Source organism: Cololabis saira, chromosome 3 (assembly GCF_033807715.1).
Source record: "Cololabis saira isolate AMF1-May2022 chromosome 3, fColSai1.1, whole genome shotgun sequence".
Classification (NCBI taxonomy): domain Eukaryota; kingdom Metazoa; phylum Chordata; class Actinopteri; order Beloniformes; family Belonidae; genus Cololabis; species Cololabis saira.
In genome coordinates this window covers 51773837-51791814 of record NC_084589.1, presented here as the reverse complement: position 1 = coordinate 51791814, position 17978 = coordinate 51773837, and the positions used below count along the sequence as shown (strand labels likewise).

Genomic DNA, 17978 nt, shown 5'->3' with positions numbered 1-17978 from the left:
CTGAGCTGCAGATGGTTTCTGGCCTGATGGCGTTTGCATCGCCGTCTCCATCTCCGCTGCCTCGGACCTCCCGTTCTTGCACAGCGTTGCCGTGGAAACCAGATGGCAGGAAGTTTGAGAGCAGCGTGTTTTCTGTGAAACCACATCCGGTGCGAGAGACGTTTCTCGCTGCTCTTTTAGGACGAGCAGATTCTCCGTCTGAGACTCTGGCGGGTCATCAGGACCTCAGGAAAGCAGATTACCCCGGGGGGAGCTCAGATTACCCCGGGGGGGGCAGGGAGCTCAGATTACCCCGGGGGGGGCAGGGAGCTCAGATTACCCCGGGGGGGGCAGGGAGCTCAGGCCAGCATGGATTATGATGTGGCCTCTAATCCAGGGAGATGGACGATGGACACAGAGATGGAGGAGGGACAATGGACACAGAGATGGAGGAGGGACGATGGACACAGAGATGGAGGAGGGACGATGGACACAGAGATGGAGGAGGGACGATGGACACAGAGATGGAGGAGGGACGATGGACACAGAGATGGAGGAGGGACGATGGACACAGAGATGGAGGAGGGACGATGGACACAGAGATGGAGGAGGGACGATGGACACAGAGATGGAGGAGGGGCGATGGACACAGAGATGGAGGAGGGACGATGGACACAGAGATGGAGGAGGGAGGATGGACACAGAGATGGAGGAGGGACGATGGACACAGAGATGGAGGAGGGACGATGGACACAGAGATGGAGGAGGGGCGATGGACACAGAGATGGAGGAGGGACGATGGACACAGAGATGGAGGAGGGACGATGGACACAGAGATGGAGGAGGGGGCTCTGGGCTCTGGGCGTCGGCCAGGAGGCCACGCCCCTTTCATCTGCACCCGTTTTAGTTTAAACTCTGCAGTTATTAATCCTCCGAGATAAATATGTCGACAATATTCATTTATTTAGTTTTTCTAACATGTAACTTGTAGGAAAGATGGTAAAAACCAACTTCCCAGAGGTCTAGTAAACATCTACGGACGAGTTTTAGGGTCATGCAGGAGAAAAAATATTTGAGAGGGGAAGATTTCTTTTTATTGTGCACTTCGAGAAAAAAGTCGAGATTAATGTTGAAATACAATTTCAAGAATAAAGTCGAAATTTCGTGAATAAATTCGAGATTTTGTAGTGATGCACCGAAATGAAAATTTGTGGCCGAAACCGAAACCAAAAATAATAATAAACACTTGGCCGAATACCCAACATGGTTCTTCAGTAGTTTTTCATTTATTTTGCCAATTTTTTCACCATTGCATAAATCAAATACATTTGATTTAGGCTTTTCAAAGAAAAAAATCTTTTACAAAATTACAAGGTAGAACATATTTATTGAACATAAAAAACTGAACATGTTTTAATTTCCAGCATTATGTTGTTTTGGTTCCACCTCCTGGTGAATGTTGGTAAAATTCTTATGTGGTTACTTTTTGGTTGGCCAACGATTTATGTTTGTGGTGCAACCGTTATGGGAGCGGTCAGTCTATTTCCTTATTTTACAACGCCGTTATTAATTGTTCGGTTTTTTTCCCACTTATTCCACCGAACACCGAAAGTGTTTTTTTTGCCATTTTCGGCCGAACAATTTCGGCTACCGAACAATCGGTGCATCACAAAAACTTTGTGAATAAAGTTGAAATTTCCCCTTTTTTCTCAACATTTCAACTTTATTCACCAAATTTCCACTTTTTTTCTCAACATTTCGACTTTTTTCTCGAAATTGGACTTACTAGTGATGCACCGAAATGAAAATTTGTGGCCGAAACCGAAACCGAAAATAATAATAAATCCAGACAGTTAATTGGGTCGCGGTGTGGCTGATCTCCGCAATTTGAAGCCTTGTATAATAAAAATCTGGGTTATTTTCTTGGAGGATCTCGTCAAACATGTGTTCTCCACCACATCTGTACTACGACCTTTCCTCTGCTGTGCGTCCCGTGACCGTCTCCATCACTGAGCGGTTTCCCAAATCCAACTCAGCCTGGATCATTTCTCGTGTCCTCTCCTTTTCCCCACATCTAAGTAAAGATCTGACATGCTGCCATTTAACACCGCCCCCCCTCACTCACGCTGTTCATTGTTTGATTGCGTCATCTAAACACGCCGTTATTAATTGTTCGTTTTTTTTCCCCACTTATTCCAGCGAACACCAAGAGTGTTTTTTTGCTATTTTTGGCCGAACAATTTTGGTTACTTGGTGCATTTTGGTGCATCACTATTAATTACCATGTATACAGTACGGTGGCCGAGACCCGCCATTGCTGAAAATTAAAGAAACGCTGCAAATAAAAAGAAACGCAGCTGCAAATAAAATAAACACTTTGCAAATAAAATAAACGCTGCAAATAAAAAAGCCACAACCGAAGTGAATTACCGGGGACTATTTTTGCTGATGCACCGGTGTTTTTTACGTGGGTAAGTAAAATGGATCACTGCAAAAACTCAAACTCTTAACAAGAATATTTGTCTTATTTCTAGTTAAAATGTCTCATTTTATTAAAAAAAATCTCATTACACTTAAAACAAGACTCATCACTGGAAAAAACAACAATTTTTACCTGTTTCAAGTAGATTTTCACTTAAAATAAGTAGAAAAATCTGCCAGTGGAACAAGATTTTTTTGCTTGTAATGAGAAGATAAATCTTGTCCCACTGGCAGATTTTTCTACTTATTTCAAGTGAAAATTTACTTGAAACAGGTGAAAATTGTCAAATAAGTTATTTTTCTGGTGATGACTCTAAATGTTGAAATAGCAGTAAAACCACATTCATTGATGAAATGACATAAGGGATGGAAAGGAGGGATGGAAGTTTTACAGGGGGGATGATTTTGACCATTTTTAACCGTTTTTATTTCAGGGGGGGATGATTTGGACCGTTTTTATTTCAGGGGGGATGATTTTGACCATTTTTAACCGTTTTTATTTCAGGGGGGGATGATTTGGACCGTTTTTATTTCAGGGGGGATGATTTTGACCATTTTTAACCGTTTTTATTTCAGGGGGGGATGATTTGGACCGTTTTTATTTCAGGGGGGTGATTTTGACCATTTTTAACCGTTTTTATTTCAGGGGGGGATGATTTTGACCGTTTTTAACCGTTTTTATTTCAGGGGGGGGGATGATTTTGACCGTTTTTATTTCAGGGGGGGTGATTTTGACCGTTTTTATTTCAGGGGGGGCGGTGATTTTGACCGTTTTTAACCGTTTTTATTTCAGGGGGGGTGATTTTGACCGTTTTTAACCGTTTTTATTTCAGGGGGGATGATTTTGACCGTTTTTATTTCAGGGGGGGGTGATTTTGACCGTTTTTATTTCAGGGGGGGGGGGGCTGTTCCCGCCCTGGCCCCGCCCCCCCCGCTCCCCCTCCTCAGAACAGAGAGGGCTGTTCCCGCCCTGGCCCCGCCCCCCCCGCTCCCCCTCCTCAGAACAGAGAGGGCTGTTCCCGCCCTGGCCCCGCCCCCCCCGCTCCCCCTCCTCAGAACGGACAGGGCTGTTCCCGCCCTGGCCCCGCCCCCCCCGCTCCGAGCTGCTGCAGACGGATTACGGTCGGAGGCTCGGTGGCTCGGAGAGCAGCAGCCCGGTACCGGCTCCTGCGGTGCCGGTTCAGAGGTACCGGGTCCAGAGGAACCGGGTCCAGTGTTCGGCAGCAGCGGGGACGCGCGCCCGTGTCTGCTGCGCGTTCACGAGGAGGAATTATCCGACCGCGGCGGCGGCTGATCTGATGGAGGCTCGAGCAGAGCTCTGATTTCCGAGCGGTCCGCAAACGCCTCATGACATGTTCGAGTAAGTGACGTCGTCGGAGCTGGACCAGCAGCGGTTACCGGGGGACCCGGAGCTGGTCCCCCGGTAACCGCTGCTGGACCAGCACCAGTCCCCGGTACCGGTCCGCGGGAGCGCGGAAACGCGGGAGCGCGCAGAGTAACCAGATTAAAGGGATCCGTTAACGAGCCGCATCAGGCTCGTGTGGGAAAATCCGAGCCCGTTCTGCGGGTCGTGAACGCACCACGGGTGTCGCTACCTGCAGCATCACCTAAAGACGCGTAATCCCGTCTGTTTGAGGAGGAGATGATTCTCCTCCTTAAACCTGTTCAGGTTCCCGTCTCCATCCTCGCTGCTGGTTGCCTAGGAGACGCCTCTCCTCCTGGTGCTTTTCCACCAGCACCTACTCGGCCCCCAAAAGCTGGTTTTATAGTTTCTCCAATAGTCAATTTCAATTACGAGAATAAAGTCATAATATTAAGAGAATAAAGTCGTAATATTATGAGAATAAAGTCGTAATATTAAGAGAATAAAGTTGTAATATTAAGAGAATAAAGTCGTAATATTATGAGAATAAAGTCGTAATATTAAGAGAATAAAGTCGTAATATTAAGAGAATAAAGTCGTAATATTATGAGAATAAAGTCGTAATATTACGAGAATAAAGTCATAATATTAAGAGAATAAAGTCGTAATATTAAGAGAATAAAGTCGTAATATTAAGAGAATAGAGTCGTAATATTAAGAGAATAAAGTCGTAATATTAAGAGAATAGAGTCGTAATATTAAGAGAATAAAGTCGTAATATTATGAGAATAAAGTCGTAATATTGCTCGGCTACCCAAGCTGGAGCCTGCAGCAAAGTTCGTTTCAGCTTTTTTATATAGCTGTTACAGCTTTTAAACGTGAAAACTCACCTTTTTAAGAAAGTTTATAGCTAAATATATCTTTTTTACGCTCTGTAGCACTTTGAGATTACTAAATATAAATTGCGTAATAAAAAAAATGTATTATTATTCTTATTATTAATATTATTAGCTTATTTTTTTCATTTTAGAAGTTGACAATTTACTTCAAGCGTTAGTTAAATGTATTTAACAAGATTAGGTGTAAATACCTCACAGGTATAATTCAGTAGCACCTTTTTTTTTAAACCGTTTATTCATTTTTTTTATATATATTATCATGCAGCTCTGATTATCTCGGAGATGATTCTCCTCCTTAAATCTGACCTGTTGAGGTCGACTGTCTCCATCCTCGCTGCTGGTTGCCTAGGAGACGCCTCTCCTCCCGTGGTGCTTTTCCACCAGCACCTACTTGGCCCGGCTCGGCCCCCAAAGCTGGAGCTCCTTTCAGTTTTAAAGCCTTTTTTTTTTTTTTTTTTTTAATAGCTTTTACAGCTTTTAAACTTAACTTTTTAAGAAAGCTCATAGCTAAATATACCTTTTTATATGCTCGTTTTTAAAATATATTTTAAAAAAAATGTTCATAGCTGCGTCCAAAATTCCATACTTCCACTCTAATGAGTAGCAAAAACAGAATGTGACATTTTTTTGGTGCATCTGAAACATTAGTACGTATTCTCATGATACTACAACTTTATTTTCGTAATTTTACGACTTTATTCTCGTAATTTTACGACTTTTTTCTCATGATACTACAACTTTATTTTCGTAATTTTACGACTTTATTCTCGTAATTTTACGACTTTTTTCTCATGATACTACAACTTTATTCTCGTAATTTTACAACTTTATTCTCATAATATTACAACTTTATTCTCATGATATTACGACTTTATTCTCATAATATTACGACTCTATTCTCATAATTTTACAACTTTATTCTCTTAATATTACGACTCTATTCTCTTAATATTACGACTTTATTCTCTTAATATTACGACTTTATTCTCATAATTTTACAACTTTATTCTCATAATATTATGACTTTATTCTCGTAATTTCCAAATTTTTTTTTTGTCTCAGTTTGGCCCTAATACTCCGTTGTATGTAACAATGATATAGTTTGGGTATATTATACATTTCCTGGATACTTATGGTGTTGCCTAGGAGACGCCTCTCCTCCCGTGGTGCTTTTCCACTAGAACCTACTCGGCCCGGTGTTCTGGAAATATTCCTCTTTTTTTTTTTTATAGCTTTTACAGCTTTTAAACTCACCTTTTTAAGAAAGCTTATAGCTAAATATATCTTGTATATGCTCTGTTTTTTTGTTTTTTACTTATTTGTTATTGAACACAAACAGATCAACACACATTTACACTCTTTATCCATATTAACAGAAACTAACAGAACACGTGCAATCGTGTACAATGAAATAAAAGATATGAAAAGAAATAAATAATGAACCAAAAATGAAAGACAAGAGATAAAAATAAACACAAAATGTTAACAGGAGGTGTTCATAGCTTTGTTAATGCTTCTGTTACTAGCGATCACTGAACTGGTTAGTTTTTAGCCTCAATCTTGCTGTAATTTTCTCCAGTGTGTCATGATGGGACTGTGGTTTCAGCCAGTTGACTCTTATCATTTTTTTACCCAATAAAAGCAGAATTCTCAGTAGAGAAGCCAGATCTCATCATATCCTCCGGAAGTATAGCTAGTATGATTAGGTAGTAAAATCAACACGCAGAATCTGTTTAATCTCTATGATCTGTTTTTAAATATATTTAAAAACAAGTTCATCTTTTATTTTTCTGCTCTGTAACACTTTGAGATTACTAAATATAAATTCCGATTATAAATAAAATGTATTATTATTATTATTACTAGTATTATTAGCTTATTTTTTCATTTTAGAAGTTGACTAAGTTTCCTGGAGCGTTAATTAAATGTGTTTAACAAGATTAGGTCTAAATACCTCACGGGTATAATTAAGTTACACCTTTTTTTTTTTTTAAAACCGTTTATTAATTACTTATATATATTATCCTGCAGCTCTGATTATCTCGGAGATGCTTCTCCTCCATAAATCTGACCTGTTGAGGTCGACTGTCTCCATCCTCGCTGCTGGTTGCCTAGGAGACGCCTCTCCTGTAGCCCACGGGCCAGACCAGATATCTACGACGGAGTATTAGGGCCAAACTAAGACAAAAAAAGAATAGGAAATTACGAGAATAAAGTCATAATAATATGAGAATAAATGCTGGCCGTTTGTTTTGTTTTGTTTTGTTTGCCTTTATTTGTTTTGGTTTTGACAATATTTATATATATATATATATATATATATATATATATATATATATATATATATATATATATATATATGTATATATATGTATTATATATATATATATATATATATAAATATATATATATAATTGAGTTTTATATCACTGCATTGAACAGTTATTAAAGTAGGTATGGGTGTTTTATAAGTAAGCTTATTGAAACTCGTCTTGTTATAAGATAAGATAAGATCATCTTTTATTTATCCATCAATGGGGAAAAGTAAAAATATATATATAATTACGAAATATAAACAGTATATACAGTACATTGCAATGGAAGTAACAGAAGTGCGAAAGAAAAAAAAAAGAAACAGTGCAAAAAAAGCAGGTAGAATGTGTGTGAGGTAGACACACAGATATTGCACATCTTGTTATTATTTATTTATATTTATATATATATATATATATATATATATATATATATATATATATATATATACTGTGTGTGTGTGTGTGTATATATATATATATATATATATGTGTGTGTGTGTGTGTGTGTGTGTGTGTGTGTGTGTATATATATATATTCAGTTTTTTTACTTTTTTGTACTTTTTTTTTTTTTTTTTTTTTTTTTAAATATTCAAATCAAATTCAAATCAAGAATAAAGTCGTAATTTAGTTTATTAGACTTTATTCTCATAATATTACCAGTTTATTCTCGTAATATTACGACTTTATTCTCGTAATTTTACGACTTTATTTTCGTAATTTTACGACTTTATTCTCGTAATATTACGACTTTATTCTCGTAATTTTACGACTTTATTCTCGTAATTTTACGACTTTATTCTCGTAATTTTACGACTTTATTCTCGTAATTTCCCATTTTTTTTTTGTCTTAGTTTGGCCCTAATACTCCGTCGTATGTAACAATGATATAGCTTGGGGTATATTATAGATTTCCTGAATCGTTCTGGTCCTGTGAGTATTTCAGTTTTTGTATTTTGTGTCTCTGTTGTTCCTAGATGACACAGGCTAAAAGATAGTATATAATTTAGGCGAAAATTGTGTAAAAATGCTTAATCCCGGTCTCTGATTAGCGTCAGGGACGGGTCTCCTCCTTAAACCTGACCTGTTGAGGTCGACTGTCTCCATCCTCGCTGCTGGTTGCCTAGGAGACGCCTCTCCTCCTGGTCGTTGCTATTAAAAATAGAGAATATAAGAAGTACATGAAGCCTTTGAGAAGTATTGATTTTCTGCATTAATTTGCCTTAAAAGGGAAGGGTTCCTTTAAAAACAGAAGAAATTAGCCCCGTTTTTCGTCTGTTATTGTAGTTTAGAGTTTGCAAGTATCCCATAATGACATATTTACGTCTCGTTTGATCCATGAAAGGTGCTTTTCTGTTCAAAAGTGTCTAAAACACCTTGGAGAAAGGTTTCCACATGTTGTACATCCGGGAACGATGCTGATATTAGTCCACGTTGGCAACAGTAACCAAGGGGGCGGGGCTTAGCCGTAGGTCCTGAACGAGTCATCCCATAATAACCGTTTCAGTTGGTCCGGTTCATTCTGTACCGGTGGGAAAAGTTCGCTGGATCTTTAAAAAGGTTTTAAAAATCTTTGATTTCTCACATGAATCTCCTGGCACTTGTTTTAATCATCCATAACATCAGAATTTCTCTTATGTTTATGTTTTTTTAGTTTTCTTTTGTTGTTAAATGTGTGAAAACTGCTCAGTAATGATCTTTAGAAGGTTCTGGATCCCCGTGGGGGACTTGATTATCAAGATTTGATCCAATCCGATATTGATTTGGGTTAGTGTTATTAAAACAGTTTTTGAGCTGTTGCATGAATGATATGACTGTAGTTCTGCAACATATGAATACTAGTATTATATTGAGATTCAACAGCAAGTATTGCAGCTAATGATGCTGTAAGGACCAATCAGCTCCCAGAATGCTGATAGAACTGAAACAGAAACATCGTGGGGCAGAATTACCAAACAGATCCAGGAGGAAACAGAGACGGAGGAAATCACTTTTAGTTTTTCCCATTTACAGGGTTCCTACACATTTTTCAAGGTCAAATTCAAGCATTTTTCAAGCACTTTCAAGGGTCATTTTCAAAATCAGAATAATTATTTTTTTCCGCTTGTTATCCCAATTATGTACATTGTATCATGCTGTAAACATCTAGTTATGTTTCATCTTACTGATTTTATTTCTCCTTGTAATAACTAAACTATACAGTCTGATCCCAAGTTTGACATAGTTATAATTTCAAGCACTTTCAAGCACTTAAACTAAAATTAAACTAAAAAAAGCACTTTTCGGGCCTTGAAAAAACACAACATTGAAATTCAAGCACTTTCAAGGATTTCAAGCCCCCGTAGAATTTGTTTTTTAGCCTTTTATGCAAATGTAACCCCAAGTCAGTAAATAAAGTAATGAAATATAGTAGGGGTGTAACAATATATCGTGCCACGAAATTTCGCGATACAAAAACGTCACAATACGTGTCGTGGAGGTGACAAAGTGTATCGCGATATTGGGTTATTAATATTAATCTATTGTGTTGACTAGAAACGCGCATCCGACCGCGACCGCACCTCGACCCGGGAACCAAAATCTTACTCCACTCAGAAGAAACTAGTCCCGTTTTACGGTCCCGTTTTGAGCTCTGAACTTTTACTTATGTAAGGCTGGTGTAGAGTTAAGCCTTACCTTATTAAATTAAACCTTTTTCTGGTCGTGAGTAGGATAAACACGCGGGCAACTTCTGCTGAGTTCCAGTGTAGGATTTTAGAACATCAACACAGCACCTAGTGCCGTACTGTGGCGTATCACTCCGCCCAATCTAAAACAGACTAATCACTACAGATAAACTGACTAGTGTCATTATAGTCCCTGATTTACATCAGAATATAAAGAATATATTTATAAAATAATGAACCCTGAATTACCAAAATAAACTTCTTAAAAAAAAAATCTCCTCTTACACTTTTAAGGTGAGCATGAATCAATCTTTTTTATGATGTAAAAATTTATTTATTTACTTTTATTTATTTATTTAATTTTAGTTGTTAAATTAGAAAGAAAAAAGTCAAATCATACATGAGAGAAACTATTCAGTTTGTGTCTAAATATTTGTACTTGTATGAAACTGAAGATGCATAATGCAAACCTGACAATTACTTTTAGTTCAGTTTGTGGAAAATGGTTGGCCTGGCTTTCTCTTTAAAGCTTAAACAGTTATAAAGCATTACAAACTGTAACAATAGGGCAAACGCACAGCATTATTTTGTATTTTGTGTCTTTCAAATAAAAGACCATTTTTTCCAGTCATATGTTCCTCATTCAAGGTTGTTAAAAAAATACTGCTATAATATCGTATCGTATCGTTATCGTGACCTCAATATCGTGTATCGTACCGTATCGTGAGATTACTGTATCGTTACACCCCTAAAATATAGACAATTTATGCAATTATAACTGAAAACTTTAATGCTTTCATAACTTTAAACATGTTTAAAGGAAAAAACATGGCACCAGTTATTCTGGTGTCCAACAAAACATTCTTTTTTTGGGCATAAACAAAAAAAATAACAAAAGTTGTAATGTAATGATGAAGAAAAATCTTTAGACATCCGAATAGAGCTGGGTATCGATTCAAATGTCAAGAATCGATTCCGATTCTTAAGATTCAGAATCGATTATCACCATTTGATCCGGTCCGATATTGATTTGGGTTAGTGTTTCCTGGATTAAATGACTGTAAAATAACTATTGAAATAATAATTTCACAATAATTATTGTGAAATAACTAAGAAATAAATAACTCAAATAGGCATTTCAATATCCATTTAAAGTGCAAAAAAAGAAAGAAATTGCAACAGCTCAAGCAGTAAAATTATTTTATCTTGTCTGATTTATTCTGTCTCCAGACACAGCTGGACATGAAGCACCGGCATTTTTCAGGTATTTCATGACAAACCGTGTCCGATAACAGAGAAACCAAACAAGCTCTAGTAAATATAGATAATATGAACTTCATTGAACTAATATAACATTTAGAAATTTAAGCTGAAATGTCCAGCATTTTCTCTAAAGAAAAGTTAATTTAGTTCAGGAGTTTTCAAAACTACTGGGATTAAAGTTCACCAGGAAAAAATGTAATGATGAAAAAAAAAAAAAAAAATTGATCTTTAGACATACAAAAACAGAAACCTGAGTTTCTGTTTTTGGTATTTACATTGTATGTAAACTTGTGTTTATTAAAAAAAAAAAAATGCAATTTCTATGAGTACTTCCATAATAAAGTGAGAGGTGAAAAACTCAAAAAAAAAAAAAAAAAAAAGACATACAAATCTATTTTTAGGAATTAATATGAGAATCGATTTAGAATCAGTGAATCGATTTTTTTCAACACAGGCCTACATCCAAATAGATTTTTAGGAATGAAAGTGTCTCCTGTCTGACCCGTCTCTCTCTCGTCTCCCCGTCCCCAGCACGGCCAGCAACTCCCCTCGCAGCACCCCCGGGTCGTCCCCGTCCCTGCGGCGCCGGGTCCTGGGGGGCAGCAAGGCCAGCGAGAGCGAGGGCGGGGGGGAGAAGAGCAGCGTGGGGGGCGGGGGGGCCGACAGCCCGCTGCCCTCCATCCCCTCCGCGTCCTCCCTGTCGTCCGCCTACCCGCTGGCCTCGCGCCACTTCAGCCGCAACGCCAAGGTAACACCGCACGGAGCAAAAGTTAAAAACATGTCCTAAAATAAGGCCTTTAAATGTCTTAATTAGTCTTAAATCTCAATCCAAGGGTCTTAACTTTAGAGGGAATGTATCCAGTCATCATTAAAACGTTTATTTCATTGTTTTGAGGAGAATCTCCTGTGGAGGTTCTAAATCTGTGTTGCCAGGTTGGGCAAGTTTCTACAGAAGGGCCAGGCAGGAGAAAAATAAAAATAATATTTTAGAGGAGGAAGATTTTTTTTTTCATTGTGCACTTCGAGAAAAAAGTTGAAATGTCGAGATTAAAGTTGAAATCCAATTTCAAGAATAAAGTCGAAATTTTGCCTTTTTTCTCAACATTTCAACTTTTATTCACGAAATGTGGACTTTGTCTTCGACATTTGGACTTCTTTTCTTGATATTTCGACTTTTTTCTCAAAATTGTACTAATGCGTTTCGACTTTTGCATAATGCATAATGAAAAAAAAACTTCCTCTAAAATATAATTTTTATTTTTCTCCTGCCTGGCCCTAATACTCTTCCTTTAGTTTCAGCCCAATTGGGCTGAAAAATAGATATTTGAGCTGCTTTTCCTGGTTTTTACTAAATATTTAGGATAAATTATTAACAATAAAAAAGTTTCCATTATGGCAGAGAAAAGTAGAAACTTACACAATAAACTCACTGATATTTGATTTGCTTTAATTTACTCAATTTAATTGTAGTCTTTGTTTGGACCCTGAACTTTTTTTTTGGCTATTTAGTGGTGTTGTGAAACTTGAAATGTATTACGCATTTAATAATTTATGGTGTTAACATAGAGAATGTTTCATTCTGGCTGGTTTTTTCAGTATTTCGGTGGGTTTTACATCACGTTTGGCAGATCTGGCAACCTCGACCTCAGCGCTGTATTTCTTAGTCTTTTTGGTCTTAAATTTAGTTTGAAAATGGTATAAAAATACCATAAATTTACCTTGGTTAGACCTGTAGACGCCCCGGTTCAGGACATTTAGTGTTTTTCTCCCCGATGGGCCTTAAAACCTCCGTCGGCTGCAGGTTCATTTCACCTTTGGGGGGCGTTACCTTTGTGGGTGTTAGCTTTGGAGGCGTTACTTTTGTGGGTGTTAGCTTTGTGGGCGTTACCTTTGTGGGTGTTAGCTTTGGGGGCGTTACCTTTGGAGGCGTTACCTTTGGAGGCGTTACCTTTGGGGCGTTACCTTGGGGGCATTACTTTTGGAGCGTTACTTTTGGGGGCGTTACTTTTGGGGGCGTTACCTTTGGGGGCGTTAGCTTTGGGGGCGTTACCTTTGTGGGCTTAACTTTGGGGGCGTTAGCTTTGGTGCGGCGTACTTCCTGTTTCTTTGGCAACCTCTCGTTGCAACACGCCTCTGAAAACCTGTCATTTCTTTTTTTGCAGAAGATGCAGAGCTGGTACAACGTGAGTAACACCATCACCTGCCACACCTTCACCTCCACCTTCACCTCCACACCTGCCACACCTCCCACACCCGTGTCTTTGTCCTGGGAGCCGCGGGGGGGGCGGGACATGGGCGGGGCCTGGATCATCCCTGGAAAATCCTGTTTTTCTGTCTAAATTTAACGTAAATGTCATCTGAGTCACATTTCCGTCAGACGGAAACTCAGACAGACCTTCCTTTTTACTCATTTTAAATCAGATTTAATTTTAATTCTGAATGAAAGAGGTGGATTGAGTGAAGCACGGTGGAGGCGGTGTGGTGATGAGGGATTCCTCAGCACCCCCCCGTTCTGGGGGGGTCAGGACCTGGACCTGAACCAAAACAACAACAAAGATAAAACCGTTTGAGCAACCGCATCACGACAGGTAATCCTGATCATGCAGGAGTCACATGGTTCTTGATAAGAGCTTTAAAATCTTCCATTCTTGGTTGATAATCCAATTTAGAATGACTCAGCAACTTATAACGGGACGACGGTGCGAATCCTTTCAAGGCCCGGCCCCCACAGACCGTTATAGTACAGTATGAATCTGTCCTGTCTTTAGAAACCGGTGGAGGTCCCCCTTATGGTCCTGGACCTGGTCCAGGTCCAGGTTTCTTCCCTCCTAAAAGGGAGGTTTTACCTGCCGTTGTTTATGTAATAAGTGATGGGGGATTCATCTTCTGGTCCCTGGAAACTTCTGTTGTAATCAGGGCGGCTGCGGGTCCTTAAAAAGTGCTTAAAAATTTATTTTTTGCTAAAATAAGGCCTTTAAATGTCTTAATTAGTCTTAAATCTCAATCCAAGGGTCTTAATTTTAGAGGGAATGTATCCAGTCATCGTTAAAAAGTTTATTTCATCGTTTTGAGGAGAATCTCCCTTGGAGGTTCTGAATCTGTGTTGCCAGGTTGGGCAAGTTTCAGCACAATTGGGCTGAAAAATATATATATATTTGGGCGGCTTTTCCTGGTTTTTACTAAATATTTAGGAGAAATTATGGCAGAGAAAAGTAGAAACTGATACTTTATTTACTTTAATCTACTCAATTTAAGTGTAGTCCTTGTTTGGAGCCTGAACTTTTTTTTGGCTATTTAGTGGTTTATTATGCATTTAATAATTGACGGTTTTATCGTGGAGAAAGTCTGATTTGAGCTGGTTTTTCATTATTTCGGTGGGTTTTACATCACGTTTGTTTGGGCTGGAACCTGTCAGATCTGGCAACCCCGACCTCAGCGCTGGATTTCTTAGAGCCAATCCCAATACACCCCCTACTTTCTACCACTAGCCCTAAAAATCAAGCCACACATTTTAGGGCACTTGAAATCTTCCCAGGGTCCAGTCCCAATACTCCCACTGCTCCTACTTTTCAGCACCACCCCTAAATTTTGCATGCTACGTCACTGCGTGGTTTACGTTTGGGTACGTAAGCGACTGCGTAGTTACGTTTGCACATACGTCACACCATATCAGGAAGCCCAGAGCTAAAAGCTGTTTTAATTTCAGCTGTAGCGCTGTTAATATGACACTTTATTAAGTTTTAATATTTTTTCAGGCGTAAAAGTAACCGTTAAGATCCCCAACCTGGGCTCAGTTTATCCAAATAACGCCTGTTAAGAAATTTGCTTTCGAAAATTTAGTTTTCGGGATCAAAACAGCCCGTTGGCTCGGGAGCTGATTTATGGTTCTGCATTAAATCTTCGCAGAGCCTACGGCGTACGGGGCGCGTTGCTGCGTAACCTACGCCGTAGGCTCTGCGTTGGTGTAACGCGGAACCATAAATCAGCCTTTATTCTGGCGAGATCTGAAAAAACTTTGCAACAACGAGCAAACGAGTGATTATGTACATTCACTGAGTGAATATAATGAAACTAAAATATATATTTCTCGCTAGGAATGTAATCAAAATGCATTTTTATGCAGAAACTAACTCAAAATATTGATTTTATTCACTAAAAAATAAGAAATGCCCACCATGTTTTTTTTTTTATTCAGTCTGCAAATGACGACGAAAAGCATTCTGGGAAATTTTTCTAGCCTTCGGTCAGTGAGTCAGTATCTGAAATCTCTCACTCTGAAGGGCTAGATTGATACTCACTAGCCCTAAATAAGCCCACTACCCTACATGCAAAGAGGAATTGGGACACCACTACCCTCACGGGAACGCGCAAAATTTAGGGGTAGGGCTGAAAAGTAGGACTAGGGGGGGATTGGGACTGGACCTTAGTGCCTCGTCTTTTTGGTCTTAAATTTAGTTCCTTTAGTTCAGAACTACTGGGTCCAGAACTAGCGGGAGTTTATCTGTTATTGTGACTCAGATGAAGGTCGGATCGTACGGCGGCTCACGTCGCGCTCTGATCGCCCCCCCCTGACACATGTCCCCCCCTCACATGTCCCCCCCTCACATGTCCCCCCCCTCACATGTCCCCCCCCTCACATGTCCCCCCCCTCACATGTCCCCCCCCTCACATGTCCCCCCCTCACATGTCCCCCCCCTCACATGTCCCCCCCCTCACATGTCCCCCCCTCACATGTCCCCCCCTCACATGTCCCCCCCTCACATGTCCCCCCCTCACATGTCCCCCCCCTCACATGTCCCCCCCCTCACATGTCCCCCCCCTCACATGTCCCCCCCTCACATGTCCCCCCCTCACATGTCCCCCCCTCACATGTCCCCCCCTCACATGTCCCCCCCCCTCACGTGTCCCCCCCCCTCTCATGTCCCCCCCTCACATGTCCCCCCCCTCTCATGTCCCCCCCTCTCATGTCCCCCCCTCACATGTCCCCCCCCTCTCATGTCCCCCCCCTCTCATGTCCCCCCCCTCTCATGTCCCCCCCTCTCATGTCCCCCCCTCACATGTCCCCCCCCTCTCATGTCCCCCCCCTCACATGTCCCCCCCCTCTCATGTCCCGCCCCTCTCATGTCCCCCCCTCTCATGTCCCCCCCTCACGTGTCCCCCCCCTCTCATGTCCCCCCCTCACATGTCCCCCCCTCACATGTCCCCCCCTCACATGTCCCCCCCCTCACGTGTCCCCCCCCTCTCATGTCCCCCCCTCTCATGTCCCCCCCCTCTCATGTCCCCCCCTCTCATGTCCCCCCCTCACATGTCCCCCCCCTCTCATGTCCCCCCCTCACATGTCCCCCCCCTCTCATGTCCCCCCCTCTCATGTCCCCCCCTCACATGTCCCCCCCCTCACGTGTCCCCCCCCTCTCATGTCCCCCCCTCACATGTCCCCCCCTCACATGTCCCCCCCCTCTCATGTCCCCCCCCTCTCATGTCCCCCCCTCACATGTCCCCCCCCTCACATGTCCCCCCCTCACATGTCCCCCCCCTCACATGTCCCCCCCTCTCATGTCCCCCCCCTCACATGTCCCCCCCCCTCTCATGTCCCCCCCTCACATGTCCCCCCCCTCTCATGTCCCCCCCTCTCATGTCCCCCCCTCACATGTCCCCCCCCTCACGTGTCCCCCCCCTCTCATGTCCCCCCCTCACATGTCCCCCCCTCACATGTCCCCCCCCTCTCATGTCCCCCCCCTCTCATGTCCCCCCCTCACATGTCCCCCCCCTCACATGTCCCCCCCTCTCATGTCCCCCCCCTCACATGTCCCCCCCTCTCATGTCCCCCCCTCTCATGTCCCCCCCCTCACATGTCCCCCCCTCTCATGTCCCCCCCTCACATGTCCCCCCCTCTCATGTCCCCCCCTCTCATGTCCCCCCCCTCTCATGTCCCCCCCCTCACATGTCCCCCCCTCTCATGTCCCCCCCTCTCATGTCCCCCCCCTCTCATGTCCCCCCCCTCTCATGTCCCCCCCTCACATGTCCCCCCCCTCACATGTCCCCCCCTCTCATGTCCCCCCCTCTCATGTCCCCCCCTCACATGTCCCCCCCCTCACGTGTCCCCCCCCTCTCATGTCCCCCCCTCTCATGTCCCCCCCTCACATGTCCCCCCCCTCACGTGTCCCCCCCCTCTCATGTCCCCCCCTCTCATGTCCCCCCCCTCACGTGTCCCCCCCCTCTCATGTCCCCCCCCTCACATGTCCCCCCCTCACATGTCCCCCCCCTCACGTGTCCCCCCCCTCTCATGTCCCCCCCCTCACATGTCCCCCCCCTCTCATGTCCCCCCCTCACATGTCCCCCCCTCACATGTCCCCCCCCTCACGTGTCCCCCCCCTCTCATGTCCCCCCCCTCACATGTCCCCCCCTCACATGTCCCCCCCCTCACATGTCCCCCCCTCACATGTCCCCCCCCTCACATGTCCCCCCCCTCACATGTCCCCCCCTCACATGTCCCCCCCCTCACATGTCCCCCCCCTCACATGTCCCCCCCTCACATGTCCCCCCCTCACATGTCCCCCCCCTCACATGTCCCCCCCCTCACATGTCCCCCCCTCACATGTCCCCCCCTCACATGTCCCCCCCCTCACATGTCCCCCCCCTCACATGTCCCCCCCTCACATGTCCCCCCCCTCACGTGTCCCCCCCCTCTCATGTCCCCCCCTCACATGTCCCCCCCCTCACATGTCCCCCCCCTCTCATGTCCCCCCTCACATGTCCCCCCCTCACATGTCCCCCCCTCACATGTCCCCCCCTCACATGTCCCCCCCTCACATGTCCCCCCCCTCTCATGTCCCCCCCCTCACGTGTCCCCCCCCTCTCATGTCCCCCCCCTCACATGTCCCCCCCCTCTCATGTCCCCCCCTCACATGTCCCCCCCTCACATGTCCCCCCCCTCACGTGTCCCCCCCCTCTCATGTCCCCCCCCTCACGTGTCCCCCCCCTCTCATGTCCCCCCCCTCACATGTCCCCCCCCTC

The 17978-nt window shown here is 42.9% G+C and overlaps 1 protein-coding gene across 4 annotated transcripts in view; it reads left to right on the top strand.

The window, feature by feature from the left end:
• gramd1a (GRAM domain containing 1A) overlaps window positions 1-17978 on the top strand; it is a 66307-nt gene that overhangs the window by 18315 nt on the left and 30014 nt on the right. For 2 of the 4 annotated variants that reach the window (XM_061717754.1, XM_061717753.1), the window contains exons 2-3: window positions 11496-11712; window positions 13127-13147. In XM_061717754.1, coding sequence (XP_061573738.1) covers window positions 11496-11712; window positions 13127-13147 — 238 coding nt within the window. Of the gene's footprint in view, window positions 1-3559; window positions 3821-10931; window positions 10966-11495; window positions 11713-13126; window positions 13148-17978 lie in introns of those variants that run through there. The other 2 variants (XM_061717755.1, XM_061717756.1) reach the window with 2 other exon arrangements.